This window comes from Stigmatopora argus, chromosome 12 (genome assembly GCF_051989625.1).
Source record: "Stigmatopora argus isolate UIUO_Sarg chromosome 12, RoL_Sarg_1.0, whole genome shotgun sequence".
NCBI lineage: Eukaryota > Metazoa > Chordata > Actinopteri > Syngnathiformes > Syngnathidae > Stigmatopora > Stigmatopora argus.
In genome coordinates this window covers 7,414,821-7,440,329 of record NC_135398.1, presented here as the reverse complement: position 1 = coordinate 7,440,329, position 25,509 = coordinate 7,414,821, and the positions used below count along the sequence as shown (strand labels likewise).

Genomic DNA, 25,509 nt, shown 5'->3' with positions numbered 1-25,509 from the left:
ATATGTATTTGACTATTTGACTGCGGTTTCAAAGTAAACCATCACACATACACACACACACGCGCGCACAGACCCGCGCGCACAGACACGCGCGCGCACAGACACGCGCACGCACAGACACGCGCACAAACACAGACACGCGCACAGACAGACACGCGCACAGACACAGATACGCGTGTAATTAATGGTTTACTTTGAAACCACAGTCAAATAGTCAAGTACATATTGACCTTTGGCTTTTAAGGATATATATATATATATATATATATATATATATATATATATATATATATATATATATATATATATATATATATATGGGTTCAATAAAACTGAATACAGCAGTTTCAAATTAAACCATTACATACATATATATATATATATATATATATATATATATATATAAATATATATATATATATATATATATATATATATATGTATGTGTGTGTGTGTGTGTGTGTGTGTGTGTGTGTGTGTGTGTAATGGTTTATACTGTATTCAGTTTTATTGATTTGAGAATACACATCTCTTTGGTAGCTATACAAAATAGCTCTGGTCCATCTTATGGTGCCGATATAATTCCGTTTTTCAAAATAAATCATTCATTGATTCAATAATTTTCCGCACCGCTTTACTTCGCAGGGGTTGCAGGGATGCTGGAGCCTATCACGGCCAACTATGGCTTGCCAGCCAATCACAGGGCACTGAGACGAAAACACGCTGATTAACTTCAAATGACTTCAGGTGGTGGGGCTAGGCACACTGTATCGCAGACATATTGCACGCCAGTCAGGTATAACAATGGTTTTAACATTTATTTTAATGTCTTACGAGTTAGTTGCTTGTTATAATGAACTAGTGTGCGTTTATTTTGATGTCTTACGAGTTACTTACTTGTTATAGTGAACAAGTGTGCCTTTAGTTTGAGCTGAAGATCGCCATGTTGAGCTCCGCTAAGCAAGCATGGGTTAAGGTTAAACCTCAAGCTTAAATTTTAATGTTATTTTGCTAAATTATGTATTGGGCAAGTATTCATAAGAACCGAGCGGTGTTCTTAACGCGGTGGTTATTGTTACGGGATTCCAACTGTCTTTTTTTGTGTGGAAATATCATGCGAATGAGCGATTAGCACGAGGCTAGCGCTAGCCGCGAATGGCTAATCGCTACGCTAGCAGGGAGTCCACGTAGTGCTTCTAACTGTACTTTATTGTGGATGCTAAATGAGCGTTAGTTAAGCTAATGTTCATACTCCTATGATTTTGTTTGTAAAAATACACTTATTTGTCGGTGCGAATGGGCTCAAAGTTTTGGTTAATGATGTTAAATGCAAATGTGATTGATTGACACACATTGTATGGCATGCACTTGTTGTAGTGTATGTACACGATGGAATTAAGGCTATAAATGTTTGTTTAGAAAGCAGACTAAACTCTGTCCCTGTGTGGCTTTTTTAAGTTGACGGACATCTTCCTGGACAGCGGCTTGAGTTCTAAAAGGCCTGGGCCACCTGGTCTGACTGCACCACGCCGGCCTGGCTCAGTACCTCCGGGACACTAAAGTGAAGTTCAACCTGGACGGCATGGATGGACGGACAGCAGGGACGGACGGACGGCAGGGACGGACGGACGGCAGGGACGGACGGACGGCAGGGACGGACGGACGGCAGGGACGGACGGACGGCAGGGACGGACGGACGGCAGGGACGGACGGACGGACCCTAACTATACATTGTATAGTAAGCCTCATCTCATTTTCTGAACTGCTTTATCCTCAATAGGGTAGCGGGGGATGCTGGAGCCAATCCCATTTGTCTCCAGGCCAGAGGCGGGCGACATCCTGAATCGGTGGCCAGACGATCTTAGGGTACAAGGAGACGGACAACCACGCACTGTATAGTAAGTCTTTTTTCCTTAAAAACGACATGGTATAGTAAGGCTTTTTTCCCCTAAAAAACGAAATAGTATAGTAAGGCTTTTTTTCCTAAAAAACGACATAGTATAGTAAGTTTTTTTTTCTCAAAAAACGACATAGTATACAAAGGTTTTTTTCCCTATAAAAAACGACATAGTATAGTAAGGCTTTTTTTTTCTTAAAAAACGACATAGTATACAATGGGTTTTTTTCCCTAAAAAACGACATAGTATAGTAAGGCTTTTTTTCCTAAAAAACGACATGGTATAGTAAGCCTTTTTTTCCTAAAATAAAAAAAACAGCATAGTATAGTAAGGTTTTTTCCCTAAAAAACGACATAGTATGGTAAGGCTTTTTTTCCTAAAAAAAAAACAGCATAGTATAGTAAGGTTTTTTCCCTAAAAAACGACATGGTATAGTAAGCCTTTTTTTCCTAAAAAAAAAAAAAAAAGAACAGCATAGTATAGTAAGGTTTTTTCCCTAAAAAACGACATAGTATAGTAAGGCTTTTTTTCTTAAAAAAACGACATGGTATAGTAAGGCTTTTTTCCTAAAAAAAACAACATAGTATAGTAAGGCTTTTTTACCTAAAAAACAACATAGTATAGTAAGGCTTTTTTCCCCCAAAAATGACATAGTATAGTAAGGCTATTTTCCCCAAAAAACGACATAGTATAGTAAGGCTTTTTTCCCTTAAAAAACGACATAATATAGTAAGGCTTTTTTTCCTAAAAAAAAACGACATAGTATAGTAAGGCTTTTTTTTCCCTAAAAACGACATACTTTAGTAAGGCTTTTTTTTTCTAAAAAAAAAAACGACATAGTATAGTAAGGCTTTTTTTCTTAAAAAACGACCTAGTATAGTAAGGCTTTTTTTTCTTAAAAAACGACATAGTATACAAAGGGTTTTTTCCCTAAAAAACGACATAGTATAGTAAGGCTTTTTCCCTAAAAAAACGACATAGTATAGTAAGGCTTTTTTTCCTAAAAAAACGACATAGTATAGTAAGGCTTTTAAAAAAAAAGACCATGTATAGTAAGCCTCATCTCATTTTCTGAACTGCTTTATCCTCAATAGGGTAGCGGGGGATGCTGGAGCCAATCCCATTTGTCTCCAGGCCAGAGGCGGCGGACATCCTGAATCGGTGGCCAGACGATCTTAGGGTACAAGGAGACGGACAACCACGCACTGTATAGTAAGTCTTTTTTCCTTAAAAACGACATGGTATAGTAAGGCTTTTTTTCCTAAAAAAAATGACATAGTATAGTAGGGCCTTTTTTCCCTAAAAAACGACATAGTATAGTAAGGCTTTTTTTTTTCTTAAAAAACGACATAGTATACAATGGGTTTTTTCCCTAAAAAACGACATAGAATAGTAAGGCTTTTTTTCCTAAAAAACGACATGGTATAGTAAGCCTTTTTTTCCTAAAATAAAAAAAACAGCATAGTATAGTAAGGTTTTTTCCCTAAAAAACGACATTGTATAGTAAGGCTTTTTTTCTTTAAAAAACGACATAGTATAGTAAGGCTTTTTTCCTAAAAAAAACACAGTATAGTAAGGCTTTTTTCCCCAAAAAATGACATAGTATAGTAAGGCTATTTTCCCCAAAAAACGACATAGTATAGTAAGGCTTTTTTCCCTAAAAAAACGACATAATATAGTAAGGGTTTTTTTCCTAAAAAAAAAACGACATAGTATAGTAAGGCTTTTTTTCCCTAAAAATGACATAATATAGTAAGGTTTTTTTTTTTTCTTAAAAAATGACATAGTATAGTAATGCTTTTTTTCCCTAAAAAACAACATAGTATAGTAAGGCTTTTTTTCCTAAAAAAAAGACATCGTATAGTAAGGCTTTTTTTCTTAAAAAATGACATAGTATAGTAAGGCTTTTTTCCCTAAAAAAAACCGACATAGTATAGTAAGGCTTTTAAAAAAAATGACCATGTATAGTAAGCCTCATCTCATTTTCTGAACTGCTTTATCCTCATTAGGGTAGCGGGGGATGCTGGAGCCAATCCCATTTGTCTCCAGGCCAGAGGCGGGGGACATCCTGAATCGGTGGCCAGACGATCTTAGGGTACAGGAGACGGACAACCACGCACTGCATAGTAAGTCTTTTTTCCTTAAAAACGACATTGTATAGTAAGGCTTTTTTTCCCTAAAAAACGACATAGTATAGTAAGGGTTTTTTTCTTAAAAAAACGACATAGTATAGTAAGTCTTTTTTCCTTAAAAACGACATGGTATAGTAAGGCTTTTTTTCCCTAAAAAGCGACATAGTATAGTAACGCTTTTTTTCCTAAAAAACGACATAGTATAGTAAGGTTTTTTTTCTCAAAAAACGACATAGTATACAAAGGGTTTTTTCCAAAAAAAACGACATAGTATAGTAAGGCTTTTTTTTCTTAAAAAACGACATAGTATACAAAGGGTTCTTTCCCTAAAAAACGACATAGTATAGTAAGGCTTTTTTTCCTAAAAAACGACATGGTATAGTAAGCCTTTTTTTCCTAAAAAAAAAAAAAAAACAGCATAGTATAGTAAGGTTTTTTTCCCTAAAAAACGACATAGTATAGTAAGGCTTTTTTTCTTAAAACGACATAGTATAGTAAGGCTTTTTTTCCTAAAAAAACGACATATTATAGTAAGGCTTTTTTACCTAAAAAACGACATAGTATAGTAAGGCTTTTTCCCCCAAAAAATGACATAGTATAGTAAGGCTATTTTCCCCAAAAAACGACATAGTATAGTAAGGCTTTTTTCCCTAAAAAATACGACATAATATAGCAAGGCTTTTTTCCCTAAAAAAAACGACATAGTATAGTAAGGTTTTTTCCCTAAAAATGACATAGTATAGTAAGGTTTTTTCCCTAAAAATGACATAATATATTAAGGGTTTTTTTGTCTTAAAAAACGACATAGTATACAAAGGGTTTTTTCCCTAAAAAACGACATAGTATAGTAAGGCTTTTTTTCCTAAAAAAACGACATGGTATAGTAAGCCTTTTTTTCCAAAAAAAAAAAAAACAACAGCATAGTATAGTAAGGTTTCTTCCCTAAAAAACGACGTAGTATAGTAAGGTTTTTTTTTTTCTTAAAAAACGACATAGTATAGAAAGGGTTTTTTCCCTGAAAAATGACATAGTATAGTAAGGCTTTTTTCCCCAAAAAATGACATAGTATAGTAAGGCTATTTTCCCCAAAAAACGACATAGTATAGTAAGGCTTTTTTCCCTAAAAAAACGACATAATATAGTAAGGCTTTTTTTCCTAAAAAAAACGACATAGTATAGTAAGGCTTTTTTTTCCCTAAAAACGACATACTTTAGTAAGGCTTTTTTTTTCTAAAAAAAACGACATAGTATAGTAAGGCTTTTTTTCTTAAAAAACGACATAGTATAGTAAGGCTTTTTTTTTCTTAAAAAACGACATAGTATACAAAGGGTTTTTTCCCTAAAAAACGACATAGTATAGTAAGGCTTTTTCCCTAAAAAAACGACATAGTATAGTAAGGCTTTTTTTCCTAAAAAAACGACATAGTATAGTAAGGCTTTTAAAAAAAAGACCATGTATAGTAAGCCTCATCTCATTTTCTGAACTGCTTTATCCTCAATAGGGTAGCGGGGGATGCTGGAGCCAATCCCATTTGTCTCCAGGCCAGAGGCGGGCGACATCCTGAATCGGTGGCCAGACGATCTTAGGGTACAAGGAGACGGACAACCACGCACTGTATAGTAAGTCTTTATTCCTTAAAAACAACATGGTATAGTAAGGCTTTTTTTTCTCAAAAAACGACATAGTATACAAAGGGTTTTTTCCCTGTTGAGAAATAATTGTCTTTGTGTCATGACAGATGCATTGGACAACGTGGAAGAGGAGCGGGAGGAGAAGAACGGGTGCAGCCGACCGATCGACAAGTCAAGTCCTGCTTGCCTCACCCCGTGACAGCCGTGGGTTTGAGGTGTGTCCCCGTCATTCGGCATACGTGGATGTGGACGAGGGCGACTGGCAGAACAACGCCACCATGCGGTTCTTCGACAGCCGGCGGTTGTGGTGGGAATGGCAACCAATAAAAGTTTGGGTGGCTTATTTGAAATCCTAGCTAATAGCCAGTGTCTTTTGTTTTTTTAGGCGAATTCTTTTAACTAATTTTGATGTAATGTTTAAATGTAAAATTTTAATTTTGAAATTTTTTTTTAGTAAAAGGTAATGAGTCTTTTGTCGCAGGTGGGGAGCGAACCAGCTTCCATTCGACGGTAGGCATATGCTCTACTGTGTGTGCTAAAGGGCCCTCCCACCTTACCACTACACTTCAACTGGCTGAGTATTTTCGCTAAGAGGGCGCTGGAGTGATTTTGGCTAAGTGTGTAAACCGCCTCCCTACTCAGCATGGTCCTGTCCAATAAAAGTTTTCTTGTCTTTTGTTTTTGTAGGCCAATTCTTTTAACTAATTTTGATGCAATGTTTAAATGTAAAATTTAATTTTTTAAAGTTTATTTTAGCAAAAGGTAATTTGTCTTATGTCGCAGGTGTCTCTCCCCGCCGAAGGCGGGGAGAGGCACCAAGAGTACGTCTGCGGGACGCGAACCAGCTTCCACTCGGTGGTAGGCGCATACTCTACTGTGTGCGCCAAGGGGCCCACCCACACACCCACTAAACTTCGACCGGCCAAGTATTTTCGGTAAGAGGGAACTCGACTCATTTGACTAAGTGTGCAAGCCACCTCCCTCACTCAGCATGGTCGTAATTTGGCTAAGTGTTTTGATTTTTTAGGCTAAGTATTTTAACAAATCTGGATGTAATGATTAAATGTAAAATTTATTTTTTAGGTTTTTTAGTAAAAGGTAATTTATCTTATGTCGCAGGTGTCTCTCCCGCCGAAGGCGGGAGAGGCACCAAGAGTACGTCTGCGGGACGCGAACCAGCTTCCACTCGGTGGTAGGCGCATACTCTACTGTGTGCGCCAAGGGGCCCACCCACACACCCACTAAAGTTCGACCGGCCAAGTCTTTTCGGTAAGAGGGTGCTGGAGTGATTTTGGCTAAGTGTGTAAGCCGCCTCCGTACTCAGCATGGTCCTGTCCAATAAAAGTTTTCTTGTCTATTGTTTTTTTAAGCCAATTCTTTTAACTAATTTTGATGTAATGTTTAAATGTAAAATTTAATTTTTAAAGTTTATTTTAGTAAAAGGTAATTTATTTTATGTCGCAGGTGCCTCTCCCCGCCGAAGGCGGGGAGAGGCACCAAGAGTACGTCTGCGGGACGCGAACCAGCTTCCACTCGGTGGTGGGCGCATACTCTACTGTGTGCGCCAAGGGGCCCACCCACACACCCACTAAAGTTCGACCGGCTAAGTCTTTGCGCTGAGAGGGCGCTCGACTCATTTAACTAAGTGTATAAGCCATCTCCTTAAAATTTACAGTCCTGTGTGCCCACTCAGTTTTTATTTGACTGGAACAGTAACAAGTTGGAGGAGGCGGGAAATCCAACCCATTACCTTTTGTATGGTAAGTTGGTGCTCTGCTATTGATGCCAAGTGTCCCGTTTGAGCTGAAGAGTGAAAACTTGAAGGATGTGGGATTCAATCCATGCAAGTAGGCACTATACCTCATTTTTGGGTCAAAATGAAGAAACCCTGCGTCTTTTTTGGGCAGCTTTAAGGTCCAGTTAAGTCCTGCAAGACAAAAGTCACAAAATGGTTAAGAATGTGTGACTGTACTCAAATCTTGTTTAGTGGGCCAAAAGGTCTTACACTTGACAATTCTGGCATTTTAAAAGAAAGCTGGAATTCGTCCCGCGTCAGCCCCTTGGTGAAATCAACATCCGCAAGTGAGTCTAAGAAAAACAAAAGAAAAGAAATATTTTCTGCACAGCAACATGAATGTCTCTTTTAAACTTACTTTTTTTGTCTTCAGGTGTCCTCACTCTCGCTCTCCTTTGGGAAACCTTTTCATTGGAAGACTGTCCATCCCACAAGTCATCCATTTTTGCCGTTGTCACTCATCTGAAAAAATAAAAATAAAAGTTGACAGCAAAGTATCTCTTGTTCTATTATGTGACCTTGACTTTGATTTATAAAAAAAAAATGTTTCATTCGAAAAACTATTTGGTAAGGGGATGTGGCTATGCACACGCACTAGGATCGCTGCAACAAGGCAAGACATCACATACCGAGTCAATACAAAGGCGACCGGTCGGGGCGGCGCTTCATCCACAAGCTGGTCCCAAAACTACTCCATCCTGTCAGAAAGATCATTTTTTTAAAGAAAAAAAGCCTTACTATAGTATATCGTTTTTAAAAAAAAAGCCTTACTATACTATGTTGTTTTTTTAAAGAAAAAAGCCTTACTATACTATGTCGTTTTTTAGGAAAAAAGCCCTACTATACTATGTCGTTTTTTAGGGGGAAAAGCCTTACTATATTATGTCGTTTAAGAAAAAAAAGCTCACTATATGATGACAAGTAGGCTTTTTGTGTTGTGATAATGACGACAGGGCCTATGTCCGATTATTATTATTATTATTATGTCGTTTTTTAAGAAAAAAAGCCTTACTATACTATGTCGTTTTTTAAAGAAAAAAAGCCTTACTATACTATGTTGTTTTTTAAAGAAAAAAAGCCTTACTATACTATGTCGTTTTTAAAAAAAAAAAAAGCCTTACTATACTATGTTGTTTTTAAGGAAAAAAGACTTACTATACAGTGTGCGTGGTTGTCCATCTCCTTGTACCCTAAGATCAGCTGGCCACCGATTCAGGATGTCCGCCGCCTCTGGCCTGGAGACAGCTTGGATTGGCTCCAGCATCCCCCGCTAGCCTAATGAGGATAAAGCGGTTCAGAAAATGAGATGAGATGAGGCTTACTATACATGGTCATTTAAAAAAAAAAGCCTTACTATACATGGTCATTTTTTTAAAGAAAAAGCCTTACTATACTATGTCGTTTAAAGAAAAAAGGCCTTACTATACTATATCGTTTTTTAGGAAAAATAGCCTTACTATACATGGTCATTTTTTTAAAGAAAAAGTCTTACTATACTATGTCGTTTTTTAGGAAAAATAGCCTTACTATACTGTGTCGTTTTTTAAGAAAAAAAGCCTTACTATACTATGTCGTTTTTTAATAAAAAAAAAAAAAAAGCCTTACTATACTATGTCGTTTTTTAGGGGGAAAAAAGCCTTACTATACTATGTCGTTTTTTAGGAAAAATAGCCTTACTATACTGTGTCGTTTTTTAAGAAAAAAAGCCTTACTATACTATGTCGTTTTTTAATTAAAAAAAAAAAAAGACTTACTATACTATGTCGTTTTTTAGGGGAAAAAAAGCCTTACTATACTATGTCGTTTTTTAGGAAAAATAGCCTTACTATACTGTGTCGTTTTTTAAGAAAAAAAGCCTTACTATACTATGTCGTTTTTTAATTAAAAAAAAAAAAGCCTTACTATACTATGTCGTTTTTTTAGGAAAAATAGCCTTACTATACTGTGTCGTTTTTTAAGAAAAAAAGCCTTACTATACTATGTCGTTTTTTAATTAAAAAAAAAAAAGCCTTACTATACTATGTCGTTTTTTAGGGAAAAAAAGCCTTACTATACTATGTCGTTTTTTAGGAAAAATAGCCTTACTATACTGTGTCGTTTTTTAAGAAAAAAAGCCTTACTATACTGTGTCGTTTTTTAATTAAAAAAAAAAAAAAAAGCCTTACTATACTATGTCGTTTTTTAGGGAAAAAAAAGCCTTACTATACTATGTCGTTTTTTAGGGAAAAAAGCCTTACTATATATACTATGTCGTTTTTTAGGAAAAAAGCCTTACTATACTATGTCGTTTTTTAGGAAAAAAAGCCTTACTATACTATGTCGTTTTTTAAGAAAAAAAGCCTTACTATATTATGTTGTTTTTTAGGGAAAAAGCCTTACTATACTATGTCGTTTTTTAGGAAAAATAGCCTTACTATACTGTGTCGTTTTTTAAGAAAAAAAGCCTTACGATATACTATGTCGTTTTTTAATTTTAAAAAAAAGCCTTACTATACTATGTCGTTTTTTAGGGAAAAAAACCTTACTATACTATGTCGTTTTTTAGGAAAAAAAACCTTACTAAACTATGTCGTTTTTTAAGAAAAGGCTTACTATACTATGTCATTTTTTTAGGGAAAAAAAGCCTTACTATACTTTGTTGTTGTTTTTTTATAGGAAAAATAGCCTTACTATACTATGTCGTTTTTTAAGAAAAAAAGCCTTACTATACTATGTCGTTTTTTAGGAAAAATAGCCTTACTATACTGTGTCGTTTTTTAAGAAAAAAAGCCTTACTATACTATGTCGTTTTTTAATTAAAAAAAAAAAAGCCTTACTATACTATGTCGTTTTTTAGGGAAAAAAAGCCTTACTATACTATGTCGTTTTTTAGGAAAAATAGCCTTACTATACTGTGTCGTTTTTTAAGAAAAAAAGCCTTACTATACTGTGTCGTTTTTTAATTAAAAAAAAAAAAAAAAGCCTTACTATACTATGTCGTTTTTTAGGGAAAAAAAAGCCTTACTATACTATGTCGTTTTTTAGGGAAAAAAGCCTTACTATATATACTATGTCGTTTTTTAGGAAAAAAGCCTTACTATACTATGTCGTTTTTTAGGAAAAAAAGCCTTACTATACTATGTCGTTTTTTAAGAAAAAAAGCCTTACTATATTATGTTGTTTTTTAGGGAAAAAGCCTTACTATACTATGTCGTTTTTTAGGAAAAATAGCCTTACTATACTGTGTCGTTTTTTAAGAAAAAAAGCCTTACGATATACTATGTCGTTTTTTAATTTTAAAAAAAAGCCTTACTATACTATGTCGTTTTTTAGGGAAAAAAACCTTACTATACTATGTCGTTTTTTAGGAAAAAAAACCTTACTAAACTATGTCGTTTTTTAAGAAAAGGCTTACTATACTATGTCATTTTTTTAGGGAAAAAAAGCCTTACTATACTTTGTTGTTGTTTTTTTATAGGAAAAATAGCCTTACTATACTATGTCGTTTTTTAAGAAAAAAAGCCTTACTATACTATGTCGTTTTTTAGGAAAAAAGCCTTACTATACTATGTCGTTTTTTAAGAAAAAAAGCCTTACTATACTATGTCGTTTTTAGGAAAAACAGCCTTACTATACTATGTCGTTTTTTAGGGGGAAAAAGCCTTACTATACTATGTCGTTTTTTAAGAAAAAAAGCCTTACTATACTATGTCATTTTTTTAGGAAAAAAAGCCTACTATCTTATGTCGTTTTTGGGGGAAAAATAGCCTTACTATACTATGTCGTTTTGTAAGAAAAAAAGCCTTACTATACTATGTCGTATTTTAGGAAAAAAGCCTTACTATACTATGTCGTATTTTAGGAAAAAAGCCTTACTATACTATGTCGTTTTTTAGGAAAAAAAGCCTTACTATACTATGTCGTTTTTTAATTTAAAAAAAAGCCTTACTATACTATGTCGTTTTTAGGGAAAAAAACCTTACTATACTATGTCGTTTTTTAGGAAAAAAAGCCTTACTAAACTATGTCGTTTTTTAAGAAAAGCCTTACTATACTGTCATTTTTTTAGGAAAAAAAAGCCTTACTATACTTTGTTGTTGTTTTTTTATAGGAAAAATAGCCTTACTATACTATGTCGTTTTTTAAGAAAAAAGCCTTACTATACTATGTCGTTTTTTTAGGAAAAAAGCCTTACTATATTATGTCGTTTTTTAGGGAAAAAGCCTTACTATACTATGTCATTTTTTTAGGAAAAAAAGCCTTACTATCCTATGTCGTTTTTTTGGGGGAAAAATAGCCTTACTATACTATGTCGTTTTTTAGGAAAAAAGACTTACTATACAGTGTGCGTGGTTGTCCATCTCCTTGTACCCTAAGATCGGCTGGCCACCGATTCAGGATGTCCGCCGCCTCTGGCCTGGAGACAGCTTGGATTGGCTCCAGCATCCCCCGCTAGGCTAATGAGGATAAAGCGATTCAGAAAATGAGATGAGATGAGGCTTACTATACATGGTCATTTAAAAAAAAAAGCCTTACTATACATGGTCATTTTTTTAAAGAAAAAGTCTTACTATACTATGTCGTTTAAGGAAAAAAGCCTTACTATACTATGTCGTTTTTTAGGAAAAATAGCCTTACTATACTGTGTCGTTTTTTAAGAAAAAAAGCCTTACTATACTATGTCGTTTTTTAATTTAAAAAAAAAAAAGCCTTACTATACTGTGTCGTTTTTTAAGAAAAAAAGCCTTACTATACTATGTCGTTTTTTAATTTAAAAAAAAAAAAGCCTTACTATACTATGTCGTTTTTTTAGGAAAAATAGCCTTACTATACTGTGTCGTTTTTTAAGAAAAAAAGCCTTACTATACTATGTCGTTTTTTAGGAAAAATAGCCTTACTATACTGTGTCGTTTTTTAAGAAAAAAAAAAAAAGCCTTACTATACTATGTCGTTTTTTAGGGAAAAAAAAGCCTTACTATACTATGTCGTTTTTTAGGGAAAAAAGCCTTACTATATATACTATGTCGTTTTTTAGGAAAAAAGCCTTACTATACTATGTCGTTTTTTAGGAAAAAAAGCCTTACTATACTATGTCGTTTTTTAAGAAAAAAAGCCTTACTATACTATGTCGTTTTTTAAGAAAAAAAGCCTTACTATACTATGTCGTTTTTAGGAAAAAAAGCCTTACTATACTATGTCGTTTTTTAGGGAAAAAAGCCTTACTATACTATGTCGTTTTTTAAGAAAAAAAACCCTTACTATATTATGTTGTTTTTTAGGGAAAAAGCCTTACTATACTATGTCGTTTTTTAGGAAAAATAGCCTTACTATACTGTGTCGTTTTTTAAGAAAAAAAGCCTTACGATATACTATGTCGTTTTTTAATTTTAAAAAAAAGCCTTACTATACTATGTCGTTTTTTAGGAAAAAAGCCTTAGTGCACTATGTCGTTTTTAAAGAAAAAAAAACCTTACTATACTATGTCGTTTTTTAGGAAAAAAAGCCTTACTATACTATGTCGTTTTTTTAATTTAAAAAAAAAAGCCTTACTATACTATGTCGTTTTTAGGGAAAAAAACCTTACTATACTATGTCGTTTTTTAGGAAAAAAAGCCTTACTAAACTATGTCGTTTTTTAAGAAAAGCCTTACTATACTATGTCATTTTTTTAGGAAAAAAAAGCCTTACTATACTATGTCGTATTTTAGGAAAAAAGCCTTACTATACTATGTCGTTTTTTAAGAAAAAAAGCCTTACTATCCTATGGTGTTTTTTGGGAAAAATAGCCTTACTATACTATGTCGTTTTTTAAGAAAAAAAGCCTTACTATACTATGTCGTTTTTTTTTAGGAAAAAAGCCTTACTATACTATGTCATTTTTTAGGGAAAAAGCCTTACTATACTATGTCATTTTTTTAGGAAAAAAAGCCTTACTATCCTATGTCGTTTTTTTGGGGAAAAATAGCCTTACTATACTATGTCGTTTTTTAAGAAAAAAAAACCTTACTATACTATGTCGTTTTTTAGGAAAAAAGCCTTACTATACTATGTCGTTTTTTAGGAAAAAAGCCTTACTATACTATGTCGTTTTTTAGGAAAAAAGACTTACTATACAGTGTGCGTGGTTGTCCATCTCCTTGTACCCTAAGATCGGCTGGCCACCGATTCAGGATGTCCGCCGCCTCTGGCCTGGAGACAGCTTGGATTGGCTCCAGCATCCCCCGCTAGGCTAATGAGGATAAAGCGATTCAGAAAATGAGATGAGATGAGGCTTACTATACATGGTCATTTAAAAAAAAAAAGCCTTACTATACATGGTCATTTTTTTAAAGAAAAAGTCTTACTATACTATGTCGTTTAAGGAAAAAAGCCTTACTATACTATGTCGTTTTTTTAGGAAAAATAGCCTTACCATATATACTTTGTCGTTTTTTAGGAAAAAAGCCTTACTATACTATGTCGTTTTTTAGGAAAAAAAGCCTTAGTATACTATGTCGTTTTTTAAGAAAAAAGCCTTACTATACTGTGTCGTTTTTTAAGAAAAAAACCCTTACTATACTATGTCGTTTTTAGGAAAAAAGCCTTACTATACTATGTCGTTTTTTAGGGGAAAAAAGCCTTACTATACTATGTCGTTATTTAGGGAAAAAAGCCTTACTATACTATGTCGTTTTTTAGAAGAAAAAAAAGCCTTACTATACTATGTCGTTATTTAGGGAAAAAAGCCTTACTATATATACTATGTCGTTTTTTAGGAAAAAAAGCCTTACTATGTCGTTTTTTAAGAAAAAAGCCTTACCATACTTTGTCGTTTTTTTAAAGAAAAAAAGCCTTACTATACTATGTCGTTTTTTTTTTTTAAAGCCTTACTATATTATGTTATTTTTTAGGAAAAAAAGCCTTACTATATATACTATATATTTTTTTAAGAATAAAGCTTTACTATACATGGTCATTTTTAAGGCTTTTTTTGTAAGGCTTTAAAACAAAAACAATGTATAAGGCTTTAAAAAAAAAAAAAAAAAACGACCATCTATTGTAAGCCTTCTTTCCAAAAAAATGACTATGTATACATTGTCATTTTTTAGAAAAAAAAAGCCTAACGATTCATGGACAGAGAAAAGCCTTTTTTCCCCCGACCAAAAGCCGGCCAAATCTCTTGTGGCTACCCACCGTAACAGATGACGCAGTTCTTCACCTTCCTCAATTCAGCGGCCACGTCCCCCCACAGAACGGTGAAGACCGACTTCCCGCTCTCGTCCAGCTGAAAGCAAAGACCCGATTAAGCGGACGGACGGCCAAATTCCATCCCTGGGGGGGCGGGGCTTGCCTGCATGGCGCGACCGATGCGCACGGAACTCCATGACAGCCGCCAGCACGTCTTCCCCGTCTTGTGAATTTGAATTATTTTCTATAATATTTTTTCCAACAACCCTATCTTTTTTTTAACGTGAGTGATGCGATCAATTCCCTCAAAATCAAGAGGAAGTGGCGCAAAAATATCCCCAAAGCAACAGAAAATGAGGGATTGCTAACTGTTCAGACATGGGCTTGATCATCATCATCGAATCATCAAAAGCCTAATTGTCATCATACACAGCAGCGTATGACGAAATTGGTCGTCTCGAGATGTCCTCGGGGACATGCGGCAGGTTCGTTGGCAATCTGCTCTGATGGATTTATGGCATCTCCTCCCGAGAGCAACCAAATCCTGGCGACTGTAGAAAAGGTTTGCCTGGCAGATTAGCAAACAACGACAAGACTGAGGAAACAAAACACCAAACTGGAGAGCAAGAGCCAGCTGCATCCACCCGCGCCGCCATCTTGGATCACTTACCTCCATCCAACCAAAACGTTTGAAGAATTGAGCCAATTCAGAGTGTCTGTCGTAAGATGGCCGCCAGTCACTAACACCAACGACAGGGCCTCAAGACTCCTAGTTTACACGTACCCGTGAAGCACGCTGAAAGAGAGCAAACACGGGTGGAATGGGCTCGGCTTGCGATAGGACGACGGCACGGGCCGGCGGGCGTGGCCGACTCACCGCAGTTGTCTCTGTCCCTGTCGTCCATCAGTCCGTGCCGTCCGTCCACGCCCAAAAGTCCGCGGGGGGGGGGGGGGGGGGGGGGGGGGGGGGGGGGTAAAAGTTATAGCTTTTGGAAATTTCCAATAATTTAAGGAATTTTTTTTTTTGCAAAGTGTGCTGAATTTTGCACTCACCTTGATCCCTCTGTCTGTCCCTGCCGTCCGTCCCTGCCGTCCGTCCATACCCAAAAGTCCGCAGAGGAGAAAAAAAGTTCAAGTCTTTGAACATTTTCCAATATTTTTTTTTGGGCAAAGTGTGTTGAATTTTGCACTCACCTTGATCCCTCCGTCTGTCCCTGCCGTCCGTCCTTGCCGTCCGTCCTTGCCGTCCATCTTTGCCGTCCGTTCATGCCCAAAAGTCCACGGGGGAAAAAAAGGTTAAAGTTTTTGAAATTTTTCCAATAAATTAATTACATTTTTTTAGCAAGGTGTGCTGAATTTTGCACTCACCTTGATCCCTCTGTCCGTCCGTGCCGTCCGTCCCTGCCGTCCGTCCGTGGCGTCCGTCCGTGGCGTCCGTGGCATCCGTGGCATCCGTGCCGTCCGTGTCCAAAACTCCACTGGGGAGAAAAGTGTCCAAAAAGTGTCCAAAACTCCACTGGGGAGAAAAGTGTCCAAAACTCCACTGGGGAGAAAAGTGTCCAAAAAGTGTCCAAAACTCCACTGGGGAGAAAAGTGTCCAAAAAGTGTCCAAAACTCCACTGGGGAGAAAAGTGTCCAAAACTCCACTGGGGAGAAAAGTGTCCAAAAAGTGTCCAAAACTCCACTGGGGAGAAAAGTGTCCAAAAAGTGTCCAAAACTCCACTGGGGAGAAAAGTGTCCAAAAAGTGTCCAAAACTCCACTAGGGAGAAAAGTGTCCACAAATCAAAACTCAAAAGACCAAAATACTTACCTGCACCGGTAAAAAAGTGTCCAAAACTCCACGGGTAAAAAAAAAGTGTCCAAAACTCCACGGGTAAAAAAAAAGTGTCCAAAACTCCACTGGGGAGAAAAAGTGTCCAAAACTCCACTGGGGAGAAAAAGTGTCCAAAACTCCACTGGGGAGAAAAAGTGTCCAAAACTCCACTGGGGAGAAAAAGTGTCCAAAACTCCACTGGGGAGAAAAAGTGTCCAAAACTCCACTGGGGAGAAAAAGTGTCCAAAACTCCACTGGGGAGAAAAAGTGTCCAAAACTCCACTGGGGAGAAAAAGTGTCCAAAACTCCACTGGGGAGAAAAAGTGTCCAAAACTCCACTGGGGAGAAAAAGTGTCCACAAATCAAAACTCAAAAGACCAAAATACTTACCTGCACCGGTAAAAAAGTGTCCAAAAGTCCACCGGTAAAAAAGTGTCCATAAATCCACAGGTAAAAAAGTGTCCAAAAGTCCACGGGTAAAAAAAGTGTCCAAAAGTCCACGGGTAAAAAAGTGTCCAAAACTCCACGGGTAAAAAAGTGTCCAAAACTCCACTGGGGAGAAAAGTGTCCAAAACTCCACTGGGGAGAAAAGTGTCCAAAAAGTGCCCAAAACTCCACTGGGGAGAAAAGTGTCCAAAAAGTGCCCAAAACTCCACTGGGGAGAAAAGTGTCCAAAACTCCACTGGGGAGAAAAGTGTCCAAAAAGTGTCCAAAACTCCACTGGGGAGAAAAGTGTCCAAAAAGTGTCCAAAACTCCACTGGGGAGAAAAGTGTCCAAAAAGTGTCCAAAACTCCACTGGGGAGAAAAGTGTCCAAAAAGTGTCCAAAACTCCACTGGGGAGAAAAGTGTCCAAAAAGTGTCCAAAACTCCACTAGGGAGAAAAGTGTCCACAAATCAAAACTCAAAAGACCAAAATACTTACCTGCACCGGTAAAAAAGTGTCCAAAAGTCCACCGGTAAAAAAGTGTCCATAAATCCACGGGTAAAAAAGTGTCCATAAATCCACGGGTAAAAAAGTGTCCAAAAGTCCACGGGTAAAAAAAGTGTCCAAAACTCCACGGGTAAAAAAAGTGTCCAAAACTCCACTGGGGAGAAAAAGTGTCCAAAAAGTGTCCAAAACTCCACTGGGGAGAAAAAGTGTCCAAAAAGTGTCCAAAACTCCACTGGGGAGAAAAAGTGTCCAAAAAGTGTCCAAAACTCCACTGGGGAGAAAAAGTGTCCAAAAAGTGTCCAAAACTCCACTGGGGAGAAAAAGTGTCCAAAAAGTGTCCAAAACTCCACTGGGGAGAAAAAGTGTCCAAAACTCCACTGGGGAGAAAAAGTGTCCAAAAAGTGTCCAAAACTCCACTGGGGAGAAAAAGTGTCCAAAAAGTGTCCAAAACTCCACTGGGGAGAAAAAGTGTCCAAAAAGTGTCCAAAACTCCACTGGGGAGAAAAAGTGTCCAAAAAGTGTCCAAAACTCCACTGGGGAGAAAAAGTGTCCAAAAAGTGTCCAAAACTCCACTGGGGAGAAAAAGTGTCCAAAAAGTGTCCAAAACTCCACTGGGGAGAAAAAGTGTCCAAAAAGTGTCCAAAACTCCACTGGGGAGAAAAAGTGTCCAAAAAGTGTCCAAAACTCCACTGGGGAGAAAAAGTGTCCAAAACTCCACTGGGGAGAAAAAGTGTCCAAAACTCCACTGGGGAGAAAAAGTGTCCAAAAAGTGTCCAAAACTCCACTAGGGAGAAAAGTGTCCACAAATCAAAACTCAAAAGACCAAAATACTTACCTGCACCGGTAAAAAAGTGTCCAAAAGTCCACCGGTAAAAAAGTGTCCATAAATCCACGGGTAAAAAAGTGTCCAAAAGTCCACGGGTAAAAAAGTGTCCAAAAGTCCACGGGTAAAAAAGTGTCCGTCCGTGCCGTCCATCCATGCCGTCCGTCCATGCCGTCTGTCCGTCCATGCCGTCCGTCCGTCCATGCCGTCCGTCCGTCCGTCCATGCTGTCCGTCCATCCATGCCGTCCGTCCGTCCGTCCATGCTGTCCGTCCATCCATGCCGTCCAGGTTGAACTTCACTTTAGTGTCCCGGAGGTACTGAGCCAGGCCGGCGTGGTGCAGTCAGACCAGGTGGCCCAGGCCTTTTAGAACTCAAGCCGCTGTCCAGGAAGATGTCCGTCAACTTAAAAAAGCCACACAGGGACAGAGTTTAGTCTGCTTTCTAAACAAACATTTATAGCCTTAATTCCATCGTGTACATACACTACAACAAGTGCATGCCATACAATGTGTCAATCAATCACATTTGCATTTAACATCATTAACCAAAACTTTGAGCCCATTCGCACCGACAAATAAGTGTATTTTTACAAACAAAATCATAGGAGTATGAACATTAGCTTAACTAACGCTCATTTAGCATCCACAATAAAGTACAGTTAGAAGCACTACGTGGACTCCCTGCTAGCGATGCGATTAGCCACTCGCGGCTAGCGCTAGCCTCGTGCTAATCGCTCATTAGCATGATATTTACACACAAATAAAGACAGTTGGAATCCCGTAACAATAACCACCGCGTTAAGAACACCGCTCGGTTCTGATGAATACTTGCCCAATACATAATTTAGCAAAATAACATTAAAATTTAAGCTTGAGGTTTAACCTTAACCCATGCTTGCTTAGCGGAGCTCAACATGGCGATCTTCAGCTCAAACTAAAGGCACACTTGTTCACTATAACAAGTAAGTAACTCGTAAGACATCAAAATAAACGCACACTTGTTCATTATAACAAGCAACTAACTCGTAAGACATTAAAATAAATGTTAAAACCATTGTTATACCTGACTGGCGTGCAATATGTCTGCGATACAGTGTGCCTAGCCCCACCACCTGAAGTCATTTGAAGTTAATCAGCGTGTTTTCGTCTCAGTGCCCTGTGATTGGCTGGCAAGCCATAGTTGGCCGTGATAGGCTCCAGCATCCCTGCAACCCCTGCGAAGTAAAGCGGTGCGGAAAACTATTGGATCAATGAATGATTTATTTTGAAAAACGGAATTATATCGGCACCATAAGATGGACCAGAGCTATTTTGTATAGCTACCAAAGAGATGTGTATTCTCAAATCAATAAAACTGAATACAGTATAAACCATTACACACACACACATATATATATATATATATATATATATATATATATATATATATATATATATATAAATATATATATATATATATATATATATATATATATATATATATATATATATATATATATATATGTGTAATGGTTTAATTTGAAACTGCTGTATTCAGTTTTATTGAACCCATATATATATATATATATATATATATATATATATATATATATATATATATTCTCGTCCTTAAAGGCCAAAAGTCAATTTGTACTTGACTATTTGACTGTGGTTTCAAAGTAAACCATTACACGCGTATCTGTGTCTGTGCGCGTGTCTGTCTGTGCGCGTATGTGTTTGTGCGCGTGTCTGTGCGCACGCGTGTCTGTGCGCGCGCGTCTGTGCGCGCGTGTGTGTGTGTATGTGTGATGGTTTACTTTGAAACCGCAGTCAAATAGTCAAATACATATTAACTTTTGGATTTTTAGGAAGAGAAAATGACTAGAGTCCAACCATTATGACTAATTTGTGGCATCCAGGAGCAAAAATCTGTCATCACCGCTGGCTAAAACTGCCAGCTGGATTTACAAACAGTGGAAACTCCCAGTAAACAAGCACACTGTATAGCAGGGGTAGGGAACCTATGGCTCGGGAGCCATATGTGGCTCTTTTGATGGGTGTATATGGCTCTCTGCTAATCTGTGTGGTAAAATATGGGAACCGCTGGTGAGAGACCACCTAAGCCCCGAACACACCAATGAGAACGTCACACTGGCGCCGACACTATCTTTAGCGCATTTTTAATCATAATTTTTCTTCATTATACTCTTCTGCATGCTTACTCTCATTGATACTCATTGATTAGCAGCAGTGAAAAAATATTCTTAAAAGAATTAAGACTTTTTTACTTTCAAAATGGTGAAATGATTAATAAATGCACACATTTTCATGTATTTTTACTTTTAAATTCTGAGTATGGCTCTCAAGGAATAATGTTTGAAAATATGAATTGTTTATGGCTCTCTTTGTCAAAAAGGTTCCCGACCCCTGCTGTATAGTAAGGCTTTTTTTCCCTTGGGGGGATAATCGTTTAGCGTTTACATAGTGCTTTTTCATTTGCCATTTTTTGGGACGGATCGTAACGATCACCTCCTCGCCGTCACCAATTAGCTGGGGGGTGGGCAAAGGGTTTGTAGAAGCAACGGGGGTTGGGCTGCAAGAAGCACCTGACGCCGATCCACTGATTGCACTTGTAGGACACTAGTATTGTGGAAAGCTTTGCTCTTTATGAAAACCTACATTTTGTGGAATAGTTTGAAATGAAAGCTTAGTTTTATGGGATGCTATGCCTTTACATCAAATGAAAAGCCTTTAGTGTCATCATACACCGCTGCATATAATGAAATGGGTGAAATATTCAACAAAGGTGCTCTTAAATGAGTCAAAATGGTCAAAAGTCTGCATTTTGATGGCCAACGTTTACAATAGGTCCAGAAAAAGACTTGGACTGGCTTGGAGAGTCTGCAACAGGGGTCCTCGAGGGCCGCTGTGGGTTGGGCCAGCATTTTGTTCCGAAACATCCAGCACACACTCGGTCGGACTCAGTTGAAGCAACGGGGGTTGGGCTGCAAGAAGCACCTGACGGCAATCCACTGATTGCACTTGTAGGACACTAGTATTGTGGAAAGCTTTGCTCTTTATGAAAACCTACATTTTGTGGAATAGTTTGAAATGAAAGCTTAGTTTTATGGGATGCTATGCCTTTACATCAAATCAAAAGCCTTTAGTGTCATCATACACCGCTGCATATAATGAAATGGGTAAAATATCATTCAACAAAGGTGCTCTTAAATGAGTCAAAATGGTCAAAAGTCTGCATTTTGATGGCCAACGTTTACAATAGGTCCAGAAAAAGACTTGGACTGGCTTGGAGAGTCTGCAACAGGGGTCCTCGAGGGCCGCTGTGGGTTGGGCCAGCATTTTGTTCCGAAACATCCAGCACACACTCGGTCGGACTCAGTTGAAGCAACGGGGGTTGGGCTGCAAGAAGCACCTGACGGCAATCCACTGATTGCACTTGTAGGACACTAGTATTGTGGAAAGCTTTGCTCTTTATGAAAACCTACATTTTGTGGAATAGTTTGAAATGAATGCTTAGTTTTATGGGATGCTATGCCTTTACATCAAATCAAAAGCCTTTAGTGTCATCATACACCGCTGCATATAATGAAATGGGTAAAATATCATTCAACAAAGGTGCTCTTAAATGAGTCAAAATGGTCAAAAGTCTGCATTTTGATGGCCAGCGTTTACAATAGGTCCAGAAAAAGACTTGGACTGGCTTGGAGAGTCTGCAACAGGGGTCCTCGAGGGCCACTGTGGGTTGGGCCAGCATTTTTTTTTCGAAACATCCAGCACAGACTCGGACTCAGTTGAAGCAACGGGGGTTGGGCTGCAAGAAGCACCTGACGCCGATCCACTGATTGCACTTGTAGGACACTAGTATTGTGGAAAGCTTTGCTCTTTATGAAAACCTACATTTTGTGGAATAGTTTGAAATGAAAGCTTAGTTTTATGGGATGCTATACCTTTACATCAAATCAAAAGCCTTTAGTGTCATCATCATACCTGTCAACCTCTGCCGATAACTGCCCTTATAAATGATTATGATTCCCCTTACAAACCCCCAAAAAACCTTACAAACACCGTACGACTCGTGTTTGTAAGTGACCTGGTGGAGAACAGAGTATGTGTTGTGGTAGTTAGCAAAAGTTGAAATGGTTTGAATGTTAGGAGATTTAGAAAGGAAAACATATTTAATACAATTCCCAGATCAAAATACCGACAGGCTAGCCACACTTATTAAAATGAATGATTTTATTCCTTTTTTTTCTTTTTAAAATTGTACAATTTCTCTTATTTATTAACCCATTTTGTTATTGTGTATTTATAGAATTATTTAAATTTTAATTACTATTTGTTGCTATTTAAATAGTGCATTTTTTTTTCAAAATATGAATCATTTTATTTATATTCATTCTTTCATTTTCTGAACATAGGGGAAATTTGGAGTGATCAACAAGCCTACCCTCCACGTTTTTGGCCAGAGTACCCGGAGAAAAGCCACGCAAGCCCGGGAGAACATGCAAACTCCTCACAGTGAGGACCCACCTGGGATCAAACCCTCGACTCCAGAACCGTAAGGCCGACACACTAACCGTTCATCTGCCAAGCCACCATTTCTATTCTTAGTATTTATTTATTGTATAATTTTATGTCGGGCGGGCAGCACTCATACCACAATTGCATATCAAATGGTACTCGGTCGTTTGGTCGCCGGACTTTTGGTCACCGGTCTTTTGGTCGCCCAGAAGGTTATTGATAATTACCATTAAAATCATTGCTCAAATTCCCTAAATACAAACTGTGAATTACTATTTAGTCATACTTAATGCCCTATTAATTATTAGGCTAAAGAAAAGCTCCAAATTTCCCAGACTTTTATGGTTTTTTGTTGGAGAACTTGTTAAGACCCTGACTGATGTAGCTTCTTAAAGGGACAACGCATGTACATACAAACTCTTATAGACTCACACGTCGGCTCAGTGAAACTGCTCAGGGCCATTGTTGGCTTTTATTGATGCGTAGACCGTGTTGTTTTACCTTGTTTTGTCGCCGGTCTTTTGGTCGCCCGATGTTTGGGTCCGGGCGACCAAAAGACCGGCGACCAATCGACCGCACACGATATCAAATAGGGGAGTAAAATTGTGTGTGTCCTGATGTCAGGTGACCGTGACATACCTGTATTCCAGGTATTGTTACAGCTGGCCCACGGAAGTTCGGATTGGAAGGAGGAGAAGAAGTAGAGGAAGGCCCACGCCAGGATGACGATGTAATACATGACCGTGTACAGCATGATCAGCAAATTGCCGTAACCTATCCCTAACAGACAAAGGTCAAAGGACATTTTTCGCCGATCCTCGACAGATTCCTCCCGAGCGACGTACCTTCGAGCAAAGGACATATTTTCCTCCAGCACGTAATGCCGCCCTGCCCGGTCAGCTGTCCCAACGACACCTCCAGGAAGAAGATGGGGATCCCGCAGGTGACCAGGAACAGCACATATGGGACCAAGAAGACACCTTCCCGGGAGAAAAAAAAAACAGGTGACTTCTGGCTCCTATTGGGTGAGTTGCTTGACGCTTACCACCGCCGTTCTTGAAGCAGAGATAGGGAAATCTCCAGACGTTCCCCAGGCCGATGATTTCGCCCACCACGGCCAGGATGAACTCTCGCTTGTTGGACCACTTTCCCCTCTTGATCAGAAGCGGGTCGTTGGGATCGGGATGGCCTTTCAGCGGATTCTCTTCGGGGCTACCCTTTGGCTCCATTTGGACTTTGAACAGATTTTTCAGATGGAAATCACACCACGGACGTTATGGTATGCATCGCCGACGTGAAGCGCTTTGCGTTGTCAATGTGTTACAAGCTACAAGGACGCGATCCCAGTCAAGAGTGACCTCTCGTGAAGTCGATCTGCGGCCTGAGCTTGCGCAACATTCATACATCTTGTGTAAGTTTTGTATAAACGCTGAATAATTTACACCGGTGCTGTCAAACCGACGGCCCCCGGGGCAAAAGCGGCACGCTACGGGGTCCAATGGGGCCTACGGGGGTGCTCTGTCTGACTTTGTAGCTCATTCACACTGTACATTCAGCAATCGAATGTTTTTATTTTTGCCAAAATTAGAATTTTGCCACTTCTGTGATGGCGTGCCGTCACTATTTCACATTGCTCAATGGCAGCCAATGAGTTAACAAAGACCCCCAGCCAGATTGTGTTCATTTTGGCAACAGCAAACATAATATCAGGAGTTTTCTGATTATTATTTTTTTTGCAGGAATCCTACAAGTCCTTTAAAGTGAGACCACCAGCCCACCTTTGGCAACCATTACTCAAGACTCGTTCCCTGAAGATTTTGAACCTTGGTCTCACGGAGGGAAAAAAACAGAGCCACGCACGCCTTTGAGGTATTTGCAACTCTATATCTAATCAGATCCAATAGAAAACTGCCCTCACAAACATTGGGATGTTATCTGGTTGTAGTTAGCAATTTGAGGAAGAAACGCAAAGCTTTGTTTTTACAAATGCCTAGCTCAAGATTTTTATGATTAACTCCTCGCGAATCCTTTTTACCGGTTGGTTTATTCATTGACTGTACAGTATGCTTTGATGTTCCCACTTGGTGGAAGGTCTGATCATCGTTTGATTACATTACATTAAGAAATATCAATCCGTTGAAATGGTAAACAAACACTAATGCGCCGAGGGTCATCGCTCTGAAACGTTCATTATTTTATTGCATTTGAAATAACTTTTTGCAGAGATGATGTTTAATCATTCCGAATTAGGAGATATCAGCATCAATTAAGATTCATTCTTAAATGTACCTTGTGCAGTGTCCCTCGCGGTTCTTTCTTCGGAGCTTGTCGTCTTGAAGCAGAGCGTCTCGGAAGTGGCAGTGATGCTTAGCGTCACCGCCCTCAAGCTGCGTTTGACCAATCGTAGGACGAGACTAATACGACCTCTGTTCTTTGGTGCAGTCTGTCCACAGGTCTTTTTTCCTGTTTGCTAACTACTCCATCTTTTGTTAATTACTTGTATCATAAAGTCTCAAACTAGAGGACCAATGTGTCTTTTCTTTCTCCTTTTTAGGTCCAGTACAGTCCAACAGACCTTTTGCAAGCGGCTGTTTACATCTCTTCTTCAACAAGGTAGTGTTTAAGAAAAAGCTTTGCTATACATGGTCCATTTTTTTTAGGAAAAAAATAAGCTTTATACTATATATCTCACCAACTGTTTAATGAAGTTTAAGTGGAAACTAGAAGCACTTGATTGCGATACAGATTCCATTTGCATTCTTTTTGATTGCTGAGGTTGGAACAAAAACCCGCACCCGTAGAATAGTTTGCTCTC

General features: G+C 38.1%; 1 protein-coding gene and 1 long non-coding RNA gene across 17 annotated transcripts in view; one reads left to right on the top strand and one right to left on the bottom strand.

Annotated features, from left to right (window-relative positions):
• The window catches only part of LOC144085425 (uncharacterized), a 30,754-nt gene extending 23,737 nt beyond the window's left edge, over nt 1–7,017 (top strand). For 2 of the 8 annotated variants that reach the window (XR_013304130.1, XR_013304128.1), the window contains 6 exons: nt 1,459–1,898; nt 2,993–3,110; nt 3,908–4,024; nt 5,533–5,650; nt 5,770–5,969; nt 6,144–7,017. This is a non-coding gene — a long non-coding RNA (uncharacterized LOC144085425). Of the gene's footprint in view, nt 1–524; nt 797–843; nt 977–1,458; nt 1,899–2,992; nt 3,111–3,907; nt 4,025–5,532; nt 5,651–5,769; nt 5,970–6,122 lie in introns of those variants that run through there. The other 6 variants (XR_013304134.1, XR_013304133.1, XR_013304135.1 and 3 more) reach the window with 6 other exon arrangements.
• A 320-nt stretch (nt 7,018–7,337) lies between these two features.
• Nucleotides 7,338–25,401, bottom strand: LOC144085424 (sodium- and chloride-dependent betaine transporter-like). 9 transcript variants are annotated; one of them, XM_077614680.1, is made up of 18 exons: nt 24,984–25,401; nt 23,740–23,928; nt 23,540–23,674; nt 23,334–23,474; nt 15,972–18,576; nt 15,798–15,854; nt 15,657–15,689; nt 15,481–15,497; nt 15,274–15,399; nt 14,767–15,171; nt 14,610–14,700; nt 13,546–13,665; nt 11,774–11,893; nt 8,613–8,732; nt 8,087–8,155; nt 7,816–7,919; nt 7,668–7,750; nt 7,338–7,589 (listed from the first exon to the last, which is right to left on the bottom strand). In XM_077614680.1, the coding sequence occupies exons 2-5, from the start codon at nt 23,921–23,923 to the stop codon at nt 18,539–18,541; spliced, it is 498 nt and encodes a 165-aa protein (XP_077470806.1). In that variant the 5' UTR covers nt 23,924–23,928; nt 24,984–25,401; the 3' UTR covers nt 7,338–7,589; nt 7,668–7,750; nt 7,816–7,919; nt 8,087–8,155; nt 8,613–8,732; nt 11,774–11,893; nt 13,546–13,665; nt 14,610–14,700; nt 14,767–15,171; nt 15,274–15,399; nt 15,481–15,497; nt 15,657–15,689; nt 15,798–15,854; nt 15,972–18,538. The 9 variants fall into 9 exon arrangements, 1 of the variants encoding a protein (XP_077470806.1); XR_013304121.1 differs by lacking the exons at nt 23,334–23,474; nt 23,540–23,674; nt 23,740–23,928; nt 24,984–25,401 and adding an exon at nt 19,237–19,384 and having other exon boundaries at nt 15,972–16,414; nt 16,808–18,576; XR_013304120.1 differs by lacking the exons at nt 23,334–23,474; nt 23,540–23,674; nt 23,740–23,928; nt 24,984–25,401 and adding an exon at nt 19,237–19,384.
• Between the last annotated feature and the right edge of the window lie 108 nt (nt 25,402–25,509).